The sequence below is a fragment of the Rhinatrema bivittatum genome, chromosome 4 (genome assembly GCF_901001135.1).
Source record: "Rhinatrema bivittatum chromosome 4, aRhiBiv1.1, whole genome shotgun sequence".
Taxonomy (NCBI): Eukaryota; Metazoa; Chordata; class Amphibia; order Gymnophiona; family Rhinatrematidae; genus Rhinatrema; species Rhinatrema bivittatum.
In genome coordinates, this window is record NC_042618.1 from 269734225 (window position 1) to 269760890 (window position 26666).

Sequence of the window (26666 nt, forward strand, 5' to 3'; positions counted from 1 at the left end):
GTCTACCAGGATGTCCAGAAAAGAGTAAATCATGGGCCCAACGTAATACTCGTAGTCAGGAACGTTTGGGTACTACTGTTTTGCCCACGGGAACCGGGAAGGTGGCTGCCAGTATTATTTGAGCTGGGTCGATAATATGCCGGGGCGATTCAGGAGTGTCCTCCGGAAGAAAACTCCTAGATAAAGCATCAGCATGTATGTTCTTCTCAGATGGCCGAAAATGTAGCTTGAAGTTGAATCTACTGAAAAATAGCGCCCAGCGAGCTTGGCGTGGGTTGAGGCGCTGAGCATGAGACAAATAAGCCAAGTTCTTGTGATCCGTATAAATGGTAATAGTAAAATTGCCCCCTTCCAAAAGATGTTGCCATTCCTCGAGCGCCTTCTTGATGGCCAATAACTCTCGTTCCCCGATAGTATAGTTCTTCTCTGCAGGGGAGAATTTTTTGGAAAAATATGCACAAGTATACAACCCTCCGGACTCACAAGGTTGTAAAAGAACAGCCCCAACACCTAAGGTGGATGCATCGACCTCCAGAATGAATGGTTTCTCTGGGTCAGGACGTTGTAAACATGGATCTTTAACAAATTCTTTTTTCAGAGATTGAAAGGCTTGGATGGCTTCAGGAGGCCAAACCCGATTTGGAGCTCCCCGCTTGGTTAGTGCAGTTAATGGTGCTACTAAGGTAGAATATCCCGAAATAAATTGGCGATAATAATTAGAAAATCCCAAAAATCGTTGCAAAGCCTTGAGCCCTACCTGTTGAGGCCAGTCCAGAATTGCTTTAAGTTTTTCAGGGTCCATACGAAGACCTGTCCGAGATACGATATACCCCAAAAAGGGTAACTGTTGCTGATGAAAAAGACATTTCTCCAATTTTGCATATAATCTGTTCTCCCGAAGACGTTGGAGGATCTGTTTGACGTGAATTTGGTGTTGCACTTCATTTATGGAAAAAATTAATATATCGTCAAGATATACGATGACATGGGAGTAAAGAAGGTCCCTGAAAATGTCATTTATCATATTTTGAAAGATTGCTGGAGCATTACATAGTCCGAATGGCATAACCAAATATTCATAATGACCGTCTCGCGTATTAAATGCGGTCTTCCATTCGTCTCCTTCCCGTATTCTGATTAAGTTGTATGCTCCCCGAAGATCAAGCTTGGTAAATATCTGTGCTCCCCTTAAACGGTCAAAGAGTTCTGAGATAAGTGGAATAGGGTATCAATTTTTCTTGGTGATACTATTGAGTCCTCTGTAATCAATACACGGTCGTAAGGATCCATCCTTCTTTTTCACAAAAAAGAATCTGGCACCAGCCGGGGAGCAGGAGTGTCTGATGAAGCCCCTGTCCAGGTTCTCCTGAATGTACAGCTTCATAGCTTCGGAGTCGGGTTCTTTTTTTTTTTTAATTCTTTATTTATAACTTTTTAAGATTTACAAACCAAAATATTAGTTCATAATAGAAAAGCAAATATCATACATAATTCAGATTTCAAGGAAACAATTAAAGTAAAGCAAATTGCAATATATGACATCTTTAAATTATACATCAATGATTCTAGTTCAAAGGCTAAGAGAACATAAAGGGAGTTACTTATTTCCTATAATTTTAAAGGATAAACTAAAGATGAGCGGCACAAGACAAGACCTACTTCTTTAACTTAAGGCCTCTGGTGATAATGTAGGTTGTTTTTTTAATTCTATGAAACCTGCCAATTGCTCTGGGGTAAAGAAGATATTGCATTCATCTCTTTTTTTTACTAAACATTTGCAAGGAAATTGTAGTAGAAACGAATAGCCTAATGCAATAACCTCTTGACGTAAATTCAAGAAACTCTTCCGTCTTTGCTGAGTTGCTAGGGCTAAATCCGGAAATATTTTAATATTAGAATCATGAAATTTTATTGGATATTTCCTGAAATAGACTTTCATAATTTTGTTCACTTCGAAATTAGTTACAAGAGAAATCAATAATGTTCTATGACAAGCAATTCAGAATTTTCCAAGAAATTTGTCAGATCACCTTGAAATGGAACATTAGATTCTCTATTACTAACATTTGGTAAGAAATAACAAGTATTAACTATTGGCATGTCAATCTCAGAAAAACCCAAAATCTCAGAGAACAATTTTTTCAGGGTAGTAAAAGGGGTTTCTCCTACAATACGCGGAAAGTTTAAAAAATGTAAATTCAAACTTTTAGCATTATTTTCAAGAGTCTCCATCCGTCTATCCAGTCTAATCTGATCTTTAGCTACCAAGGCTTTAAATTCTTGATTCTTTTCCTCTTTTTTCTCCAAAGACTGCACCCTGCTATTTGTCTCAGTTAGTTTTCTTTCCAGGGCGAATATATCTTGATGTTGTTTAGCATTGGCTTGGCTCAAATTTTCACAAGCAATTTTCATTTCAGCTCTAAACCCCACCACCAAATCCCAGAGGCCATCTAAAGTCACCACAGTGGGATGGGGGGGGGGGAATCACTGCCAGGGCCGCCCGCTGCACGATTCCCCCCTAAACCTGGTTCACCGCTAGGGATAGGGTCAATAGGGCTCCCTCCGACTCGCTGTACCGACCTCTGGACTCCACTCGCTCCTTGCTCCTCTCCCTCTGCGAGGTCTACCACGAGGTTTGTGAGCGGAGGCGTTGACAATCACGGCGTCCCCTGGACAGCATTCTCCTCAGGCTCAGGGTCGACCCTGGAAGCACAATCAGTTCCTGGGTCCGCTTCTGAGTCCTCTCCGTCTCCCCTCTGTGCTGGTGCCTTCCTGAGATCGGGACTCAGTGATGCCTCATCATGGGGCACGAGAGGCTCTCCCACTCCGCTCTGCCCAACGGGGTCCTCGGCTCCTGGATGATTGGTAGGTGTGGACAAGTAGTGAAGAATTTCCTGCTGAATTGGTGAGGGGATAGGTTCCATAGGATATACCCTCACCTTACCTTTGCATTTTGGCGGCATATTAATTATAGGAAAAAACCAAGAAATTCGCTCGTGAGATCTTACAAGTGTCCAGCTTGTGCCACCATCTTAACCGGAAGCCTCAGCAAAGCTTTTGATCCGGATTCGGGTTCTGATAGGGCATAGACCCTGCCCCTGGGAGATTCTTTGTCTGGTAATAAATTTATCCCACAGTCATAGGTGCGATGAGGTGGCAGAACTTCTGCCTGTTTTTTGCTGAAAACATCCGTGAATTCCGCGTATACTCGGGGTAATGTGGATGGTGTGGTTATTTGACAAGAGACAGTGTGCATGACAGGACGGATCTGTTTCAGGCAATTTTGATGGCAATGCATGCTCCATCTGGTCAGTTGTAAGCTACCCCAATCGATTTGAGGTTGGTGGAGTCTTAACCATGGTAATCCAAGGATCACTTGATTTACTGACGAGGGAAGAACATATAGTTGAATAGTCTCTTGATGTAGGATTCCGGTGTTGAAAATAATTGGTTTGGTGATTTGAGAAATTTTCTTTGTCAGCGGTTGCCCAGAGACGGAGGACACCATGAGCAGAACCGATAATGACTCAGTGGGAATTTGATATTGGCAGACTATTTCTTCTTCAATGAAATTACCGGCTGCTCCTGAGTCCAGGAAGGCTTGCAGATGAAATGTGTCACCATGGAGATCTATAAAGACTGGGATCAGTATTTGTGGAGAGAAAATGGCATGACCCAGGGAGGTCTCTCTTACCAGTCCTAGGTCCGGGAGTTTCCCAACTTGTTAGGGCATTTGTTGATAAAATGTCCAGCGCCGGCACAATATAGGCAAAGATTCATTCTTCTTCGCCAACGTTTTTCTGAAGTTAAATGACAGCGGTCAACCTGCATGGGTTCCTCACTGGCCACCTGGTTTTCTGGAGTTTTGGGAGCCATGAAGGGTCTCTGAAAGGAGGGTGCCAGTCGAATGGGTCGTCTGGCGATAGCCCGTTTCTGAGATCTTTCTTTAAAATGGAGATCAAGTCGAATAGCCAGGCGGATTAAGTCCTCTAAGGTTTCTGGGATTTCTCGGCCCGCAACTTCGTCCTTAATAGCTTCAGAAAGACCTTGTCGGAAGATGGCGGTAAGGCTGTCATTACCCCATCGTAATTCGGCTGCTAAGGTTTGGAACTGCATGGCATACTCCCCTACTGATCGAGACCCTTGCCTGATTTGTAGTAGATCGGAGGCTGCCGAAGTTGTGAGACCCGGCTCATCGAATATCAAGCAGAAATCCTTCAGGAATAGTTCTAGATTGTCCATTAAAGGATCCTCTCTCTCCCAAAATGGAGAAGCCCAAGCCAATGCTGGTCCTTCCATCAGGGACAGAATAAACGTGACCTTGGTTCTATCTGTCGGAAATGATGCTGCTTGGAGAGAAAAGTGCATCCAGCATTGATTTAGGAAGCCACAACATTGCTGAGGATCTCCATTAAAATGTGCTGGAGGTTGCAATCGTATAGGAGGAACGGGCACTGAGGGAACTGGGTTTGCTGCAGCAGCCACCGAGAGAGCATCCATTCGAGCCACTAATCTTTCCAATACCCCCGTAACTTGATCTAAGGCTCCTTGCTGTTGCTGGATACGCATCGCTAACCCAGGAATGGCTTGTAGGGCTGAGAGGTCTACTGGATCCATGGCCTCAGCTATCTGTTATGATTTTGGATGTGAATCCACAGTAGACCGTGGTCTTACCTTCGGGGATGATAGACCAAGGTAGTGTTGCTAGCGAGCAGCGTCTCCCCAAACAGTCGAGAATAGATAGCAAACAGACAAGTCCAGGTCTGGTCCGGTATCAGGGCAGGCAGCAAACAGAGAAGTCCAGGTCCGGTCCGGTGTCAGGGCAGGCAGCAAACAGAGAAGTCCAGGTCCGGTCCGGTATCAGGGCAGGCAGCAAACAGGGAAGTCCAGGTCCGGTCCGGTATCAGAGCAGGCAGCAAGCAGAGAAGTCCAGGTCTGGTCCGGTATCAGGGCAGGCAGCAAACAGAGAAGTCCAGGTCCGGTACGGTATCAGGGCAGGCAGCAAACAGAGAAATCCAGGGAACACTCCAGATCAGTACACAGGCAATAGCAGAATCCAACAAGAGCACCAGCACAAGCAAGCCTGTAGCTGAGGCGAGATTGTGCTGGGCTCAGCTCTTTAAATAGTTGAAGTTCCCACGCAAACGGTTTGAAGGAAGACACGCCGTGGTGGGCGGAGCTTGCTTCGGGTCGCGTCGGATCGTGTTGCTGCCGGAAGACGTTGGCCAGGAGGCATGGATGCTGGGACTCTCCGTGCCGCCGTGCGTCGCGAGGTAACAACGCCAAGCTCGAGAAATGTCTCTTCGAGAAGGAGTCTCTCCAATTCTTGGGTTACATTGTCTCCAGCGAGGGATTCTGGATAGACCCCAGAAATTAAAGGCCATTCGAGAATGGCCTTAAGCATCTGGGTTGAAACCGCTCCAACGGTTTCTTGGGTTCGCAAATCACTACCGCTCATTTATCTCCCATTACGCTTCCATTGTCGCAACCTTGATGCCCTTAACCCAGAAAGGTGCTGACCCCAAGAACTGTCCCCCCCCCCAAAACTGTAGCCGCCTTCCTCCGTCTGAAGGAGGCGTTCCTTCGCCAGCCATGCCTTTACCATCCAGACCCCCAACGCCCATTTATTATTGAGGTGGATGCATCCTCAGAAGGCGTAGGAGCCGTTCTGAGTCAGAACTCAACCCAGCACAAGCCACATCCATGCGCCTTCCTATCTCGCCAATTCTCCCCCGCAGAGCAAAAGTACGCCATTGGCGATAAGGAGCTGTTGGCTATTAAAATGGCCTTAGAGGATTGGCGTCCTTGGCTGGAAGGAGCTCAACATCCATTCACAATCTACACAGACTACAAAAATCTTGAGTATCTGCATCGGGCACAACACCTCAACCCCAGACAGGCACAATGGGCAATATTCTTCACCCGATTCAATTTCGTCCTACGTTATAGGCCGGCCGTCAAGAACCTTAAGGCCGATGCCCTGTCCAGGGTCTTTGAGGCTACGGATACCCCAGATGCTCCTCAATTTATTATTGAGCCGTCATGAGTCCTGCTATCCGCCACCACGGCTATCCCTCCCGGGAAGACTTTTGTCCCGCCACACTTGCGGAAAGAAGTTCTGGCGTGGGCCCATGACTCCCGTTGCTCCAGCCATCCAGGACAACATCGGACCTTGCAGGCCCTTCGCCGCTACTATTGGTGGCCCAAGGTTAATAAGGATGTTCAATCCTATGTGGAGTCATGTCATTCGTATGCCCGTCATAAGAGAGTTCCAGGTTCATCCCCGGGCTTACTCCAACCCCTGCCAGTGCCCACCAAACCCTGGACACATATCTCAATGGACTTCATGGTTGATCAACCTTCGTCCGGTGGCAACACCGTCATTTGGGTAGTCGTTGATCGATTCAGCAAAATGGCACACTTCATACCACTCCTAGGGTTGCCTTCAGCGCCACAGTTGGCCCAGCTGTTCGTCCAGCACATTTTCAGGCTGCATGGACTACCCAGAAGTATCCTCTCAGACCGAGGACCCCAATTTACTGCTAGATTCTGGAGGGCTCTCTGCCAGAAATTCAACGTCACCTTGGATTATACCTCTGCATACCACTCTCAAACCAATGGTCTAGCAGAGAGGACGAATCAAACCCTCTTTTCGCCTCTACGTAAATGAGAAACAGGATGACTGGGCAAGTCTCCTTCCATGGGCTGAGTTCGCCCTCCACTCGCATACCTCCACTGCCACGAGATCCTCTCCCTTCCAGGTGGTCTATGGGAAGCAACCACTTCCACCATTGCCTGTTCCCATTTCCGTCACATCTCCGGTGGCCCAACTCTCGGCAGATGAACTTCATCGTCTCTGGACCTTCACACGGCACGCACTGCTCAGGGCCAGTCAGATGGCGAAAAATTATGCGGACCGCCGACAGAGACCGTGCCCGCCTCTGAGACCCGGTTAGAAGGTATGGCTGAGTACATTATTTATTTGGCTAAAATTAGCTTCCACAAGACTGGCCCCTCGCTTCATTGGGCCATTTCCCATCCTCCGGCGGATTGGTGCGGTGTCCTATCAGCTTCGACTACCACCGTCACTCAAGATCCATAATACCTTCCATGCCTCTCTTATGAAGCTCTTGGTGCTGTCTTGGCCCTCTCTAGCACACCTCCAGCACCCCAACCCATCGCCTCTGAAGACGATGTCACCTACCAGGTCCAAGATGTGCTAGATGTTCGGAAGCATAGGAAGAGATGGGAGTACCTACTAGCCTGGGAGGGATTCGGTCCCGAAGAAAATACATGGGAACCACTAGCCAACATCCTGGATCGGAACCTTCTTGCTCAGTTCCATCGGGATCATCCGTCCAAACCCAGGTCTCCTAGAAGGCGCCCTAAAGGGGGTGGTACTGTTGTGTCTCGCGGCCGCAGCCGCCTGCGGCCACAACCCCCTACCTGAGTCTCAGCACCAGGGCTGTCGTGGCAGCACCAGGGAGTCCAGGCCTTTCATCCCCGCTCCTCGTTATGGCTTCCCGCAGTGATTTCTGGCGGGGGAGGCGCCCAGGCCTCCCCTCACGGCGACAGGCTGCTCAGCACAGCTTCAGGGATTCAAAATGGCCGCCCTGTCCTTAGGCCTGTTCTTAGGCCTGTCCTTAGGCCGCGCTTTCTCTGTAAAATTAAAGGGACCTCGTCCTCTAAATTGATGGGCCAGGCACAGGGAAGTATATAAACAGGCCTCCTCCATTCACTTGGCAACTCGTTGCTATAAGTCTGCTTGCTTTGGTGAGTCTTCTGTTGCCTCAGGTTCCTGATTCCTGGTTCCTGCATCTTCTCGGTGATTCCTCGGTGTGTGACTTCGGACTGGCAAGCGGTGATTCCTCAGTGTGTGACTTCGGACTGGCAAGTGGTGATTTCTCGGTGTGTGACCTCGGACTTCTTCCGGACCTCCCGTCTATAAGGGCCCACCTAAGTCCCAGCGGCCCGGGTCCCTACGGGCTCCTCCCGGGGAGACCACAGGCTTCCAGTGGCGAAGATCCAGTTGGCCCTTGCACTAACCTCACGCCTCCTCGACCTCTCAAATGTCCACCTAGCGGCCCGGATCCCTATGGGCTCCTCCTGGGCGGGCTGTGGGCTTCCAGTGGTGAAGATCCAGTTGGCTCTGCTCCGACGTCACGTCTCTTCATCCTCTCAACGGCTGCCTCAGTCTTCAATGCCGAGGAGCCAGCCAGTCCCACCTTCTGTTCCGCCTCGCCACCCAACGGGGGAACCTAAGGAGCCATCTCCTAAGGTGGATCATCTCCCATCGGTCCAAGGGTTCACGAATCTCCTGATCATAACACTTGTTTTTACATTGGGAACTGCCAGCCTCCAGTGCTCCTTGTTGGAGATTTAATGCGGGTTTTTTGGATGACTCAATCTTCTGCTCTAAAATTATCGACTTTATTAAGGAGTTCTTTGCATGAATGATATGGGTGATGTCTCTCAGCAGATTCTTTGGGACTCCTTTAAAGCTGCTTTTTGGGGTGAAATTATTAGCTATGCTGCTCATGTTAGCTATGCTGCTCATGTTCACAAAATATCTCAGGCCCAAATTGAAGAGTTGGAGAAGTAAAGAGTTGGAGCAGGTCCATATACATTCCCTGGATAAGTCACATTTGGCTCAAATTTGTAAATTGAAATATCAGTATAATAATTTATTGGTTGATGAAGCTGAAGTTATTTTTCTTCAAAATTCTAGGTATTACTCTGAGCAGAACTGATCTGGGAGGCTGACAGCTTATTTTCTTCAGTCCCTTGAAGAGCGTCAAAGGATTACTGCTATTAAATCTAAAACTGGAGCACTGATTTCTACTCAATCCGCTATTATCCAGTAATTACAAACTTACTATTTCTCTCTTTATTCTACTGAATTTTGCAATGATCCTTCTCTTATTTCTGATTTTCTGGACGGGGAAAGGCTTGATAAACCGATCACCTCTTCGGAGGTCCGACTTGCAGTCTCTTCCCTTCAGTTGGGGAAGGCACCTGGTCTTGATGGCCTGTCAGCCAAATGTTATAAAGGCTTTCTTTCTTCGCTTCTTCCTTACTTAGAGTCACTATTCTCCTCTATGCAGGCCTCTGGTGTTGTAACCACTCATTTTAATGAAGCTAAAATTGTGGTGTTTCCTAAACCTAATAGGGATCCTCTTTTGGGTTCAAATTATAGACCCATCTCCCTTCTGAACATTGATTACAATATTTTTGCAAAACTGCTGACCTTACTATTCAGTAGTGTGGTTGGAGACTTGCTATTCTTTTCTCAATCTGGCTTCATGAAAGGTCGTCTCATTACCAATAATGCAAGACTTTTCCTCAATTTGCTCCCTGTGTCTAAGGACATTCCAGAACCATTGCTCACCTTATCACTTGATGCTGGAAAAGCTTTTGATAATGTTGAATGGCTGCAGTGATTCTTTTGTATTCCTGACTAAGTTGCTCTACCATTCCAGCACCTCCTATCTTTCTATCAATGGTGTTCTTTTAAAGCTCAGACCTCTACACAGGGGTACCCATGAAGGGTGTCCTTTTTCTCTTTATGTGTTTAATATATCCCTAGAACCCCTGCTGCTGTCTTTAATGCAAGATCCTATCATTATGGATATTCTTTACTAAGGGATAGAATATAAGTTAGCAGCATATGTAGATGATGTTCTTTTGTTTCTTAGTTGATCTTTAATTACAGTCCTGAGAATAATAGAACTCATTTCCACTTTTTCTTGCATTTCTGGGTATCGTTAATTGGAGTAAGTCAGAGCTTATGCCTCTCAAAGGCCCTGCAGTGGAAGTTGCCTCTCATCTTTCTCAGTTTCCCTGGCTTTCTGATGGTTTGAAGTACCTTGGCATTAATTTTTATACTTCCTTGTATCTTACTCTTTCTAAAGTGGCAGATAGGATCTTTTCTCTTTTGACTGACAGCATTAATAAGTGCTATCCCTTGCATCTTTCTTGGTGAGGTCATTTAGATATGATTGATAGTGCTTGCCCCTCAGATTAACTTTAACCTTAGTATGTTACTCATGTTGTTTTTTGGCTCCTTTTACTGTGTAAAGTGGATTCCTTACTATTTCAGTTTTTGTGGAGCTCTAATCCCCCCTGGTATTGCTCTTTATGCTCTCAAATTGCCCAGGGAATTTCCATTTCTACCACCTCTCCTTTATCCTTCAGCAGTGTTTAGCTTGGCTTTTAGAGTATATCCCTTCCTCTCCTCTCCCAGTATGGCTCCTGTTAGAGCAAGCTATCACTTCTCCCCTTGTTTTGTCCTATATTCCTGGCTTAGCTACAATGACTCCTTTTTGAAGCCATCCTATTTTATTAGCCACTTATACTGCTTTCCATATCTTGGAACAAATTGTTCCTCAGTTATCTATCCCCTGGAAATCATCTACTTTAGTACCATTGTGGCTTAATTCCCGGTTTTTGATAGCTCACCAGTCCATATGTTGGCTCCTTTGGCACTCGGCTGGTTTGATCTCCCCCTCTCAACTATATTCCAATGGTACTCTCCTTTCTTTTTCTCAGTTACACAATAAATTTCATCTCCTATCTTCTCAAATGTTTGTTGGGCCCAACTAGTTTCCTGTCTGAGTAAGGCTTCCTTAGATCACTCTTTAATCTCTCGGTTACCTCAAGTGGTCTCAGTACTTCGTACTTTAAGCGTTAATGGCCATAGTGCTTCCCATATTTATAAATACTTTAAACCACTCCTTTTGCCGCCATTTTGGCTTGGAAGAAGTGTGGTCTCATGATTTGTCTCTTTCTGCAGATTTCCTGTGGCCTGCTTATTGGAATACTTCTATACGGATTTCCCTTTCAACCCATCGCACTCAATCCCTGTTCTTTTTAGCTCATCATGCAGTTTGGATGCTGTGGACCAAGTTCAAGGCGGGCCTATCCCTTATTCATCATTGTTGATTTTATAAGGCTCCCAAGGCTGCCCTCTCTTCTCTCATTTATTATTGCCTTGACACCAAGCGATTCTGGCGAGATGTTTGGGACGTGATTTCTCATATGCTGTGTTTGACTTGTCCTTTGTCCTATGCTCTAGTAGTTCTTCGGTCCTCTGCTGTTCAGCCCTATTTATCGCCATCTCAGGGGAAGTTGCTTGATTTTTTACTTTCCATTGTAATTAAGCTGGTGTTGCTAAATTGGAAGAATCCTGCTAATTTAAATGTCAGGGCAATTCAGGCCTCCTGCTAATAATGGTTTCCAAAATATCGACAAGGCTAATCTGGATTTTTTTTCTTTCCAAAGGAAGATTCAAAACGTTTTGTATAATTTTAAGAGTTCCCTTTTGTTCAACCATATTGGAAGCATTTGTAGCAGGTAAAACCAGCATGGAAGTTTATTTATTTATTTATTTATTTATTTATTTATTTATATTTTTTCTATACCGACATTCCTTTACAAAAATACAAATCATATCGGTTAACAATGAAACTTCAATTTCGCTCGATGGCGGTACAAGGAAAAATGTTGCCAGTTAAACAGTTGAAAGCATGTCAGAACTCATCTAAACCTAACCTGAAAACTCATGAAACTCATCTCAACATGAAAGAATTAAATACAACAAATAGATCATATCGGGAAACGGAATAAACTGGAGGGATGGTCGGAGGGGCAAAGAATGAAAGTAAGGAGTGGAATTGGGTCGACTGGTTGGAAAGTTCGTTTGGGGGGAGTTAGGTTAAAGGAAAACGGCGATTAGGTGTCCTGAAAGGCTTGGCTAAAAAGCCATGTTTTTAGTCTCTTTTTGAAGACAGAAGGGCAAGATTCTCATCTGAGTTCGGGGGGTAACGCATTCCATTGGTGTGGACCAGCAGTCACAATGGCCCATTTTCTGATTGAGGTTTTGGCTTGGGGAGCGTACAAGGTGTCTTGGTATGCACTCCTGATTGGTCTGCAGGAGGTATGTGGTTTTAGCTAGGTGGAAGTGTTGAGGGTGGTGAGGTTGTGGATGGCTTTGTGGATAATCGTGAGTACCTTGAATAGGACCCTGAATTTGTCGGGGAGCCAGTGTAGGTTCTGAAGAGTAGGGGAGATGTGTTCCCTTTTTTTGGTATTGGTTAGGAGCCTGGCTGCAGAGTTCTGCACCATCTGAAGGGGTTTTATGGAGATGGCTGGTAGACCGAGTAGCAGGGAATTGCAATAGTCCAGTTTTGATAATATGATTGATTGAAGTACCAGTCTGAAATCATGGAAGTGCAGGAGTGGTTTTAGGTTTCTGAGGACTTGGAGTTTAAAGAAGCACTCCTTGGTGGTGGTGTTAACGAACTTCTTAAGGTTGAACTGGTTATCCAGGGTGACGCCTAAGTCTCTGACATGAGGAGAGTATTTGAACGTTGAAATGGTTGGTTGTGAGGCAGGCGGTAAGGTGAGGTGGGTGGTGCGGTCGTCTTGAGAGATAATGAGGATCTCCGTCTTGTTGGTGTTCAAAACTAGGTTGAGAGAGGCGAGTAGGTGGTTTATTGCTTGAAGACAGTTGTTCCAGTGATTTATGGTTTTTTGTAGTGATTCGGTGATAAGAATGATTATTTGGACGTCATCTGCTAAAGGTAATGGGAAAGATTTAGTTTTGTAAGTAGGTGGCATAGCGGAAGTAGGTAAATGTTGAAAAGAGTAGGTGAGAGGGAGGATCCCTGGGGAAAACCCATGTTGGAGCAAACAGCTGGGGATTCTTTGTTGTTAATCTTGACTTTACAGCGCCTGTTAGAAAGGAAGGACTTGAACCAGCTGAGCACAGATCCCTTTATGCCTATGTCTATTAATCGTTCTAGGAGAATTGCATGGTTCACCGTATCGAAGGCGGCAGATAGATCGAGTAGCACTAGTAGGTGAGTTTGATCTTTTTCCATATTTATAAGGATGTTGTCTGCGAGTGATATCAGAAGGGTTTCTGTGCTAAAAGTCTTCCTGAATCCGTGTTGTGAGGGGGACAGAATGTGATGTTCCTCAAGGTAATCAGATAACTGTTTGTTGACAAATTTTTCCATGATTTTAGCAATCATGGGTAGGTTGGCTATTGGGCGGAAGTTAGCTGGGTCTGTGGGGGACAAGTTCGGCTTTTTTAATATGGGTTTGAGTATAGCAAGTTTTAGTTGGTCTGGTACTAGGCCTTGAGATAAGGAGAGGTTGATAATATCTGAGATAGGCTTTGAGACTGTGTTAGGGATGTTAAAGAGTAGGTTGGTCGGAATTGGATCGGTAGGGTGCATCACTGGTTTCAGCTTTTTGATGATGTTCTCAATTTCCATCGATGATGTTGGTTCGAAAGGTTCTAGCATTGATCTTTGTTGTGGAGGAGGGGTGATGGTGAGGGGGGAAGGAGAGGCAGGAAGAGCGGTGAGTGTGGCGGTTAGGTCAGAGATTTTTTTTTCAAAGTAGATTGAGAGTTCTGTGGCTTTGTCGAGTGCTAGGTCATCTGGGATAATGGGGGCGGGGGGGGGGGGAAGGTTTGGTGAGTGCAGAGACATAAGAGAATAAGGCTTTTGAGTCAAAGATGAAGTGATGAATTTTCTTGGAGAAGAAGTCTTTCTTCATTTTAAGAATGGTGGATCTGTAAGCGTTAAGAAGAGTTTTGTAGGCAGCTAATGTTGCTGTGGACGGTTTTTTCCTCCAGCCATGTTCTTTCTTTCTCAGTTTTTGTTTGAGTGCCTTAAGTTCAGGGGTGAACCATGGTTTCCTGTTATGTGATGGGTAGCGTAGAACTTTGGTGGAAGCAGGACATGTTTGCTCTGCGACTTTTGAGATGACATTAATCCATGATGTGATGGCTGCATCAGCGTCTGAGAGGTTGAGATGAGGTAGTTCTTTGGTGAGGTGTGCATTGAGGAGGTCAGAAGAGCATGATCTTCTGAATTGTATGGTAGTTTGAGGGAATGAGAGAGGAGGATGGTCCTTAACCTCAAGCCTGGTGGAGATGAGTCGGTGGTCCGACCATAGGACAGGCGAGCTTGTAGGGTTGGAAGTGAGAAAAATACCATTGTTGATGAAGATGAGGTCTAAAGTATGTCCGGCTTTGTGAGTGGGGCTGTTCACGATTTGAGAGAAACCTAGATAGTTAAGTGAAGATAGTAGGGTTTCGCAGTTATGCGATCGAGGGGAGGCGTCAACGTGCAGGTTGAAGTCACCTAATATAATAGCAGGTTTAACAGCGTTGATGTGTTTTGCTACGAGTTCAATGATAGGGGAGTGGTTGGATTCCAGGGTTCCGGGCGGGGCGTTGATTAGACCATTTTGAAGGTGGTTAGATTTGAAGAAGGCAGCTTCTATGTTGTAATAGGCATTAGTAGCTTGAAGTGAGATGCCTAAGCATTTTTTTGCTGCTAAGAGGAGGCCTCCTCCTCTTTTTTTAGGTCTGGGTATGGAGAAGAAGTCATAGAGATGAGTTGGGAGTTGATTGGTGATCACCGTGTCCGTGGCTTCAGCCATGTTTCCGTAATGGCGCAGATGTCAGGACTGGCTTCTGAGAGGTAGTCATTAAAGATGTCTGTTTTTTTGGAGAGTGAATGGGCATTGAAGAGTGATAAGTGATAAGGGAGTGATCTCCCCACTCACACAGCATCTGTGTGAGTGGGGAGATCATTATTGGAATTAGTCTCTGATGGCGAATGAAGTGAGGCAAGGAGGTATTGGTGTTGTTTCTGTCGGTTCTCGGGAGATGCTTGATCACCGGTATGGTGAAGGTTCCCATCTGTGAGGAGACGAAGTGCAGTCTAGTGGAGAAGGGGATGCGCTGATCCTAGTACTGTAATAAGGTGAGGACTGGACTCTACTAGAGCTGCAAAGGAGATTGGGGTTCTTTTGAAATGAAGGGGGAAAGGAGGGGCCTGGCTTAAGGGTATAAGCGAGGGGGGTGAGAACTGCAAGGAGGGGCAGCAAGGAGGGGCCGCACAAAGGGGCACACAAAGGTGCGCGATGCTCGGTGCACAGCGCCGGAGCGTCTGCAAATTTAAAGGGCTTCCGGGGCCCCGCCTGATTGGTTGCTGGGGCGGCAGCTGTGATAGGCTGTTCCCTGGGAGCTGGTCAGAAGGCGGGACTCCCGGCCGGCAGGAAGGCGCTGTGGGCCACGCGGTCGGGTGCGGACCCACCGAGGGTAAGAGTAAATTTAATGGCCTTACCCCGATGGGTCTGTTGCGCCGATCATCTTCCCTCGAGCCGGATGTCGCGCTGAAGAGGAGGATCGCCGGAGCGTCTGCAAGTTTAAAGAGCCTCCGGGGCCCTGCCTGATTGGTTGCTGGGGCGGCAGCTGTGATAGGCTGTTCCCTGGGAGCTGGTCAGAAGGCGGGACTCCTGGCCGGCAGGACGGCGCTGTGGGCCATGCGGTCGGGCGCGGACCCACCGAGGGTAATAGTAAATTTAATGGCCTTCCCCCGATGGGTCTGTGGTGCCGATCGCACAGGCCTTCCCTCGAGCCGGATGCCGCGCTGAAGAGGAGGATCGCCGGAGCATCTGCAAGTTTCAAGAGCCTCCGGGGCCCTGCCTGATTGGTTGCTGGGGCGGCAGCTGTGATAGCCTGTTCCCTGGGAGCTGGTCAGAAGGCGGGATGCCTGGCCGGCAGGACGGCGCTGTGGGCCACGCGGTTGGGCGCGGACCCACCGAGGGTAAGAGTAAATTTAATGGCCTTACCCCGATGGGTCTGTGGTGCCGATCGCGCAGGCCTTCCCTTGAGCTGGATGCCGCGCTGAAGAGGAGGATCACCGGAGCGTCTGCAAGTTTAAAGAGCCTCCGGGGCCCTGCCTGATTGGTTGCTGGGGTGGCAGCTGTGATAGGCTGTTCCCTGGGAGCTGGTCAGAAGGCGGGATGCCCGGCCGGCAGGACGGCGCTGTGGGCCATGCAGTTGGGCGCGGACCCACCGAGGGTAAGAGTAAATTTAATGGCCTTACCCCGATGGGTCTGTGGTGCCGATCGCGCAGGCCTTCCCTTGAGCCGGATGCCGCGCTGAAGAGGAGGATCACTGGAGCGTCTGCAAGTTTAAAGAGCCTCCGGGGCCCTGCCTGATTGGTTGCTGGGGTGGCAGCTGTGATAGGCTGTTCCCTGGGAGCTGGTCAGAAGGCGGGACTCCCGGCCGGCAGGACGGCGCTGTAGACCATGCGGTTGGGCGCGGACCCACCGAGGGTAAGTGTAAATTTAATGGCCTTACCCCGATGGGTCTGTGGCGCCGATCGCGCAGGCCTTCCCTCGAGCCGGATGCCGTGCTGAAGAGGGAACTTCCATCATTTTGATTAAATTAATTCTACCAATTAGAGAGAAGGGTATGTGTGTCCACTTATTTAAATTTGCTGTTGTTTTTTTAAGTAATAGTTGTATATTGAGATCATAGAGTCTTTCCATGTCTGATGGGACATACACCCCTAAATATTTAATATGCCCAGAAATCCATCAGAGGGGGAAGTCCTCACCCCAAGTTGCAGCAAGGTTGCCAGCTATTTCCATAGCTTCAGATTTATCACAGTTAATTTTCAACCCTGAGAAGGCTCCAAAAGCGGCTTGGTGGGCCAGCACTTTTGATAAAGTTAGTTTGGGGTTAGTAAGAAAAATTAATACATCATCTGCAAATGCAGCAATACGGAAGGAGGTACTTCCCACTTCTAGTCCTGAAATGGTATTATCAGATACAATAGTATGGAGAAGAGGGTCTATGGCTAATAGGTAGAGCAATGGGCATAGTGGGCACCCCTGTCTGACACCCCTTTGTGGAGTGAAGGCCTTCGACCGATCTCCATTAACAATGATGTGGGAAGTGGGGTGAGTGTACAACATCATGAAAAACTTGATTATATTTCCAGAAAAACCGTACCTCCCAAGCACCGAAAAAAGATAGGACCAAGATACATGGTTGAAGGCCTTTTCCGAGTCGAAACTCACCGCAATCGATGATAGGGAGTGGAGCTGACAATAAGAAATGGCAGAAATTAGTTTTGAAATGTGTAAGCTAGCCGACTACTTCTTCACGAAACCCACCTGCTCTGGGGAAATAATATTGGGAAGCACTGCGCTTAATCTATCGCCAACACCATTGCAAGGAGTTTAAGGTCACAATTGAGTAGTGATATCAACCTATACGAGGCGGGGCTAGTTGGATCTTTGCCCGACTTTGCCAGAACCGTTATATAAGCTTTGTTAAAGTCCCTAGTGAACCATCCCAGCTCAAGAGCGTTGTTATAAAAAGAGCTCAGAGGCATAACCAATTGTTCTTTTAAAATTTTATAATAGTCGTAAGAGAAACCATCCAGGCCTGGGGATTTTCCTTTTTTGCTAGTATTGATGGTATGTGTGAGTTCTATAGAGGAAATTGGGGTATTTAAATATTCAACTTGGGGAGTAGTGAGTTTAGGAATATGTAGATCCTGAAAAACACATCTTCTTCCGTATGGCCCCCTTGACTGTCTTCCGTATATAGCTGTTCATAAAACTTTCTAAATTCTTCACAGAGGTCTGCTTGTCTTACCACCCATGTGTCATTTTTCATTTTTAGTTTCCCTATATATGTTTTCCCTTGTGCACCCGAACCGCATTTGCCATTAATTTGCACGCCTTGTTCCCATATTTAAAAAAAAGAGTGTTCTGCGTATTGGAGGTATTTTAGGGCTCCTTGATGGAGGTAGGTATGTAAAGAGCTAAGAGGTTCCCTGTATTTCGCTTGTCTATCAGGTGTAGAGTGGGTAATCAGCTCAATTTTAACGTCTTTCAACCGAGATTCTAGTTCTATTATTTTGGCATTCAGGCATTTGTTCCTCTGTCTCAGGTAGGATATTATTTCACCCCTTAAGACGGTTTTGCTAGTTTCCCAAAACAAGTTTGGCGTGGTCATGTGCTGGGAGTTGTTTTCAGAGAACTGAGACCATTTTAGTTTTAAGAAGTTATGGAACTTTCTATCTTCTCTCAGGTAAGCAGGGAATTTCCACCACTTGTTTACTGGGTGCTGATTGGTGAAGTTTAAGTCTACTCATATAAGGGCATGGTCTGACACCCCAGTTGTCCCTACTGTTGCTGATATAATATATGGGAGGAGAGTTTGCGAGCCCAGTACATAATCAATATGGGAAAATGTATTATGAACCTTGGAGTAAAAGGTGTAATCTCTCTCATCAGGGTGGTGTGTTCTCCAAAATCTAGAACCTGTAAGTTTTCACATAACTCTGGTATACCTCGCTTCTGAAAAGAGGCTAGAGGTCGTCTTAGATCGATCCAAGATGGGATCTGCAACACAGTTAAAGTCTCCTGTGATCAAGAGCCAGTTCGTACTATGTTCTGTAAGCAGGGTAGAAATGTATTTGAAAAATTCTGGATTATAAACATTGGGATCATATAAGTTGCAAAGTGTTAATTGTTTCCCATTAAGTTGTCCAGTAAATATTTGATACCTGCCATTAGGGTTTGAGATCTCTTTGGTGACTTGAAAGGAAAGAGACTTGTGTATTAATATTGCTACCCCCGCATTTTTCCCCTAATGCTGGTATATAGTGCACCGCTCTCACCCAGTCTTTCTGTAGTTTGCGGCTCTCCGCTGTGGACAGGTGGGTCTCCTGTATCTATGCTATATCTACCTTCACCCGTTTGAGGGTCTGCAAGATTTTTGTACGCTTAATCGGGCTGCCTAGACCATTGACATTTAAACTAGCAACTCGTAAATTATGTTGTAGCTGGTGAAGTAATTAGGGACTGTATAGTATACTTTCTAAAGAATGGATCATGGGTTTCCCAGCTTAAAGCCACGATCTTGAAAGTAGGTACCTGTTGGGCAGATAATAGGCACTGTATCTGATTGTTAACAAGGTGTATATTCAGAATTAGAGATTAAGAATGTATCCATGATGTAGATCTGGGTGCATAGTTCCCTTCCTCTTCCTACCCTACCTTCCCACCCCCCTCCCTTCCAGCACCCCTATCCCCAGAAAAGGTTCCCCGGTAAACTCTCTAGACTCTCAGGCCCAAGCTATGCTTAGCCACGTTATTTAATGGGGGTCGGCCCCATCCTCTCATCTCTTTTTAGTGAGCTTAAAAGGTTAGACGACATGCAGTAAAGGAAATAGAAGTGCATTTAGTCATGTCAGCATAACAACAGTACATAAATTTATTAACCATTAAAGCAATGAACTTTAACTGAGCAAGAAAGAGGTCATAACCCTGCGGTTACCACTGCCATTATCGCCTGGCTGCAGTAAAGGTATGACCTGCGTTTATATCCAAATCCGGTAAAGGTGATCCCTCTCGATCGCTGGGCTGAATCTTGTCTGCTGAAGAGTTTGAGGTTAACTCCTTGCCAGATGATTGTTCCAGATCTAGCTTGCATCCTAATTCTGACTTTTAACTCAGTCTGCTTGATGACTACTATGGCGGATGCACATAGCAGAGTCTTACTCGGAGTAGATCTGTGCGATTATGAATGAGGCAAGTCTGTCCATCGTTGCAGCTGAAGTCAGAATGGTAAAGGCCACTGTTCGTCATTATAAATCTTTAGCAAATGACTGCTGTGTCCCGTTTATTTCTCCCTCTTCATGGACTGCGATCAACAGGGCCTCGGGTAACTTGAATTAAGGTAGTCACCCAGAAATAACAGGCCACTTCGCATGATCTCTCCTCCAAGAGGTTAAAAGTTAAACTCTCAACCTGCGTCAAGACCTCTTGAGAATGTTCGGTGGAAAGGGCAAGCTGGCGATGCCCTTTTCAATGAAACTATTTGTCCAGCAGACTGCCTTTATAGCAGCAATCAGTAAGTTTAAAATAATGAGACACATTGAGAATGAAAGCAAATATTCAGCTCACCTCATGACACCTCAGAAAGATATTTCTTCATGGAATCAGTGTCGGTGAACTCCATGGTCTTGTTGCCCTGCTAGATACGCAATTTAGCTGGGTATTGTAATTGAAATTGAATCTCTCGTTTGTGTAGCTCTATACAGATGAGATTAAAGAGCTTTCTCTGTTGTACTAACCATGCCAAAAATTCCTGAAAAAGACGGACTGTAGCTGTTTCATAAGTAAGGCTCGGCACGGCTCTGTAAACTTGTAGTAAGTATTGTTTATGTGCCCAATAATGCAGCCATGATTGTAAAAACTGCTCTAAGTTATGGTCAGCGACACTTTCTGGGATTCCAAGAATACGGATGTTACTATGGCGCGACCTGTTTTCTGTCGTCAATTTTTTCCTCCTGTTAAGCAGTCAGTTTTTCCAGTGCTTCTAATTTTCAGGTCTTAATCTCATTTTCATCCTCCAGGAAGGAAATACGGCCTTCCACATGGTCAAGCCTGGGGTGAAGTTCCTCGAGTGAATTTGTTAATTCATTCAACTTCGATGATATTTCTTCAAAACGCACATCGAGAGCTTCAACCACTGCTTTGGTTACCTTTGTAGTTAGATCGTCTGTACGGAGTGTTGTGAGGTCAGCGAGGTTTGAGTAGTGCTGGCAGCCATTTTGTCTGTGTTGTCTTTGGGCTTTTCTTTTTCTCTTCTGCCCCTTTTTAAGGGCATGCTACTGCTCATTTTCTGCATAAACTTATCTATAGACATACATTCTGCACCTTTGTAGCAAATAATTGAAAAATCTCACTAAGATGGTGATGATTTGCTATAGATGAAAGAGGATGGGACCGAGATCCAGAATGAACGCGTCCTCATGGCTTCACCTCATCATGTGACCCCCCCATAGTTGAGTTTTCAAAGAAGTTTCACATGTAAATTTAATATACTATCATAGCAATATTCAAAAGCTATATAGCCACATAAGTGCACTTTACGTGGGTAAAACCTATGGACAATTCAATGGCATATATTGTAGCAATTTCTATCCCACTTATATGCGTAAAGTACATTTATACATGTAAAACTCAGTTTTAAGCATGTAAATGCTTTTGAAAATCAGGTCCATTGAGTGCAGGTGTTCCTGGGGGCAGATATTTATATTTATTTATTTATTTTATTTAAAATCTTTTCTACACCGTCGTTTAGTAGTGTTTACAGGGTGGCACGCATATATATATTTGATTAAATTCTTACTAACAAAGTGCCAAAACATTTAACGGTAACAATTTTCATAATCTAAGGTATATAATATGAGATCTGGATCTTGTCTTTTATATGATTAATAGGAAATCATACAATAATTAAACTTTAAACTGCATGTTTCTTAAATTATTCTATAATGATGATGGATATACAATTATGCTAATAGGGTGACTGTAGCTTTGTGTAGCTGTTCATTCGCTTAATCCTTTAAATGTCTTGTTCCCCATTCATATTGTAGAATGCTTTTTTGAAAAGCCATGTTTTTAAACTTTTTTTTAAAGCTTTTTAAATCACTTTGTAATCTTATATATTTTCTTATATATACATTTATTTATTTATTTATTTAAGGTTTTTCTTGACCGACAGTCATCAAGAGACATCATACCGGTTTACATATAACAAGGGTAACATGGAAAAGAATAATAGTTACATATAACAGAGGTGCGAGGAACTGGGAGTAAAATGCGAGATAAAGGAGGAAAGGCAGGAGAAAAGGAGGTTCAAGGCTGGTAAAGGGAGTAGTTACCAATGGACCTTAACAACAGTATAACGGTAGTGATAACAGAAATTTATACATCTAGGATAGCGTATTAAACTTTATACATCTAGGATAGCGAGTTAACCTTAGTTAACTCGCTATCCTAGATGTAGAATATGGAAAGCATAAGGTAAGGAAAGCAAAAAGGTATTTGCATTTATGAAATGTTTATAGGAGAAAATGTAACCACAGAAAAATAATGTGCAAATCTCTGCAGGTACTTTTTTCCCTAGGCAATTCTCTTAAGGAACATTTGTGCATTCTCGTAATTTGAGAACTGGTGCAAAGTTTGTGTGTTAAAGTACCCGCAAACTTTGCAAGTGTCCACTTAATTTTGAAAATTGCCCCCTTAAATAGACACACTAATTCAGAGAATTTGAAATACTCTATGAGGGCATGTAAAATACTTTTAACAGAAAATGTAAATAAAATATGTGTGTGTGTGTATAGAAAGAGAGTTGTAGATGGCTATGTAGATAAATTCTGTATCCCTGTGCCATGCTCCATTATCTTCGCTGGTTCAAAAGTAATGGTCAAAAGTAATTGCCTTTTGGTGGCTAATATAAATAAATTCATGGACTGAATCCAGTTACCAATGTAGAAGTACTGTATAAATTTAGGCCTATGTTTAATCCGGTTTAGGCCTATGCTTAATCTGGTTTACAGTACAACAGAACCGTCGCTCCTTCGTGACGGTTCTGTTGTACTATAAATCGGTATGATCTGTACTCTCTACAGGAATGTCGGTATATAAGAATTTAAAATAAATAAATAAAATAAATAAATATATCAATAATTTGATCACATACTACCTGATTTATTGACAAGGATCTTGCATATAAAGAAATGTCTGTGTACTGTACCAGATGATCCAGTGATATCCATGGCCTTGAGGTTTCTGCACTTGATGACTGTTAATGTCATTCTTCCAGCAGTAGGTAAATAACAAAGGGAAACCATGATCTCTCCAAGATCTATACTTTCCTGAAAATAAAACATGTATTACAATTCTGCTTAATAATTTCATATTTTACAAAGAAGTGTAACATTTTATCACCAATTCCTTTCATCTCATGGCAGCTTGAAGAGCATTTTATGAACATATATGTGAGAACTATATTTCACACTAGTTTAATATTAAAATACTGTATCACCAATTAGACACACTGATTACTGTGCATAGAGAAGGAATCCTATTTATTCTAATTTATCCCTTCAACAAATGGGGTAGACAAGTTTGAAACTCCTTATGATGCTTCCCTTTGAAAATCTATAGCATGTCATTTAGCCCACACACTTTGCAGGTGCAAGAAATTCAAAACAAAATCGCCATGTGTAAAGGGCCCCACCCTAACCCTTTCCCTGTTCCCTTCTCCGCATATGGTGGAGAGAAGGGGTAATTTTATAAAAAATTGCCCTCTTAACATGTACAGAATGCTTAGTGATAATGATCAATGTGTACAACTTGGCTACATTAAGATATATTAAATTGCACAAATTTTAACAAACAAATCTTTATAAACATTTCAAATTATTTAAATTAAACAATATTGATAATGAATTGTTCATTGACAAAAAGCAACTTTTATTTAATTAAAATCATTTGATATGCTTTAGAAAATTTTCTAATTGATATATAGGACATTAGGGTCCTATTTTTTTTGGACAGTACCTATTTCTTAATATATTTACAATTCTTTTTATATTTAAACAGTTTTTATTGTTTTAAAGAACAAACAATCAAACATATCAAGGGGGGGTAGTGTGACTCTGACCACCTCCCCCTACAGTATACTCAAATAATCAACTGTCTTTAGTTTGTTTTTTGTTTTATAAAATGCTCCCCAACCTAGCCAACCCCCCATCCCCCCCCCCCCAATCCACGCTCAAAGTCCAATGTCCACAGGTGAACTTCGTAGGAAAACAATTGAAGAGAAGTCATCCGGCAATGTAAACTAGGATAAACCCTAGAGGAGGGTTCCACATGGGATCACTCATTCAAGATAGCACTACACATACAGTGCGGAAGAGACTGCAAACAGACGTCCCACGCCTCGAGAAATCGCTTCTTGTGATGTGGAGAAAGCCGCATAGGAGCCACCTCCAGGAGCATCATACGATGAAGGCAGTTGCGCCAAGTCCAATAAGATGGAGGCGTCGCATCTCTCCAATGCAATAATATAACCTTTTTCCCCACTAAACAAGCTTTATGGATAAGCAGTCGAGAACCCAAACCACGAATTCGTAGTGGAGAAATGCAACCAAAAAGTAGCCATTGGGGTGAGACAGGGATATGAACCCCCAATAAGACCTCCAAATACCGAACTATCTTAGTCCAAATACTATGGATAGCAGGGCATTCCCAAAAAACATGAGATAAGGAGCCCGACGCATGTCCACAACGTAGACATGCAGGAGAGGAAGACATGTTTTGATGGAAAGCCCCTTGAGCAGAAACATAACTTCGGCGTAGAAACTTGTATTGCATTTCTCTAAAATAAGAATTCACTGAAATTTGGGATACCCGTCTGAAGGCTGCTTTGATGATATATGCAGAGATTGTAAAAACTCCATCTCCGTTCCAGCATTCCACTAAAACAGAACACGTATCCACCAGAGTCAGCTGCTTGAGAAGCCTATAATATTGCGATAGCGAAGGCTCCTTCTCTTTTTCAAAGGAAAAAATAGTAGCGAGCGATTGAAAATGGGAAGCTTGACTGGTAGAGGTGGGGAGGGAGCCCACATAATGCTGTAGCTGTAAGTAGGGAAAGACCTCAGCAGCAGGAATATTATAGGTTTCCCTAAGGTCGGCTAACGTCTTTATCATGCCTTCCATAGTTAAAACATGCCCCAGCAGATGGATACCCTGGCTATGCCACCGTTTATATACTGCTGTTTGAGATCCCTAAGTGAAATCTGGGTTCCCCTTAATTGGAAGGAAATATGCACATATACGCGGTATATGTAATAATCGCGTAAGTTTGACCCAAGAGGATCTAATGGGCCTAGTAAGAGCACTCTGTACCAAGAACTTGGGCAAAGAAGCGGCTGGTGCCTGCAAGTCAAACTTGAGAGAAAAGGAAGATGTCAATTCCTCATCCGCAGAGAGATTTATAACCGTGGAACTATCCAATAGCCAATCTCTCACCACCCGCAGAGTGCTAGCCAAGTTATAAAGGGCTAAATCTGGAACTCCCAGACCTCCGCGCCCCCAACGTTCTTGCATCCAAATCAAAGGGACATGAGATTTCCTCCCCGCCAATAAAATTTACGCTGAACTTTATCCAATTGTCTAATCTCTGCTGCACGCAGCGGTAAAGGTAAGTTCTGAAATAGATATAACCATTTTGGCAAAATGTTCATTTTGAAAAGGTGCACTCAACCTCCTAAAGAGAGGGGTAGCCGTGCCCAAGTAAGTAATTTATCCTGAGTGTGTTGTAACAAGGGAGTCACATTTAATTTATATAAATGTGAAAGGTCCCGAGGTATAATAGTTCCAAGGTACTTAAAAGAAGATCCCGCCCATTGGAGAGGAAATTCATCGCCCCAAGCAATTTGCATGGACTCCGGAAAAGCCAACGCCACAGATTTTGCCAAATTTAAGCGAAGGCCGGAAAAGATTCCGAACTCCCAAAAAATCTGGAGCAAGGGTTGAAGAGATTGTCAGGGATCTGTAAGAAATATTAAAATATCGTCCGCAAAAGCAGCATATTTAAAAGTAGAAGATTGGAAACGCATACCCTTAACTCTTTTCGCCATTTGCATTTTCTGTAACAAGGGCTCCAGCTGTAGGACAAACAGTAGGGGGGAAAGAGGACAGCCCTGCCTCGTACCTCTAATGATGGAGAAGGCCTCGGAAGTGGAGCCATTCACTATAACAGTAGCTTCAGGACATTGATAGAGGAGCCGGACCACATTTAAGAACAAACCCCCGAATCCCATTTGTTGTAATACCCAAAAAAGATAGCCCCATTCCACTCTATCAAATGTTTTTCCAGCATCAAAACTCACTGCGAGGAAGGGCGCATTCATCTGCTGACACATTATCATAGCAGCCAACACCTTCCGAATGTTAGTCAGGGCATATCTTTTGCGGACAAAACCCACCTGGCCCGCACCCACAAGGGACGGAAGTATACCCAATAAGCGATCCGCCATAATTTTAGCTATCAATCTTTGGTCAAAATTCAGTAATGAGATGGGGCGGTAGGATTCAGGCGCTAATGGGTCTTTCCCCTGCTTATAAATGAGGGTAAGATGAGCTCTATTAATGTGGTCCGGAAATTCTCCAGTGGTAACCAAAGCAGAAATAACAGATACCAATGGGGGTCCCACGAGGTCCAAGATAATTTATAAAATTCTGCACCATACCCATCAGGTCCCGGAGCCTTTAGAGGTTTGACCTGTCGAATCACTGAAGTGACTTCACTTAATGTGATGGGCATATTAAGAAGTGCTTGTTGCTCATGTGTCAGATGAGGAAGGGATAACTGTGCACAAAAACGAGCACAAGCTGTAGAGTCCCAACCCTCAGAGGCAAAAAGAGTACTATAAAAGTCTTGAAAGCGGCCCAAAATATCATCTGTATTAGTCAAAGTCCGCCCAGATTCGGAGCGCAGTGCCGGGATATGTCTAGATCGACGTGAGGCTCGAACCAAGTTTGCAAGCATTTTACCCGCTTTGTTACTATGTTGGTAGAGCTTGTATTGGTAATACAAAAAACTCTTCCTGACTCTCTGATGTAGCAAAGTATTCAGCTCTCCCTGGAATGTAAAATATCATACCCTAGCATCATGGGAGTTAGTCTTATTCAGCTCTGCCTTGGCCCTATTCAGGTGATTGGTTAGCACTAAAATTTGGTGGTCAATAGCTCTTTTCCGGTGGGCCATATAGGATATAATATCCCCCCGTAAAACAGCCTTAGCAGTGTAACAAAATAGAGTCGGTGATTCCACATGTTGTGCATTTAAAGTGGTATAATCCAACCAGCGGGCCCAAAGATATTCCTGAAATTTAACATCATTAACTAAATAGAAGGGGAATCTCCATGAAAAGGAGGCAGAACGTTCTCCCCCAACATTCAACTCTAGATGT

The 26666-nt window shown here is 44.5% G+C and overlaps 1 protein-coding gene across 1 annotated transcript in view; it reads right to left on the reverse strand.

Moving 5' to 3' along the window:
• SYT10 (synaptotagmin 10) overlaps positions 1-26666 on the reverse strand; it is a 596888-nt gene that overhangs the window by 303152 nt on the left and 267070 nt on the right. The window contains exon 4 of the mRNA XM_029597488.1: positions 22436-22556. Within this exon, the coding sequence (XP_029453348.1) occupies positions 22436-22556 (121 nt within the window). The remainder of the gene's footprint in view (positions 1-22435; positions 22557-26666) is intronic.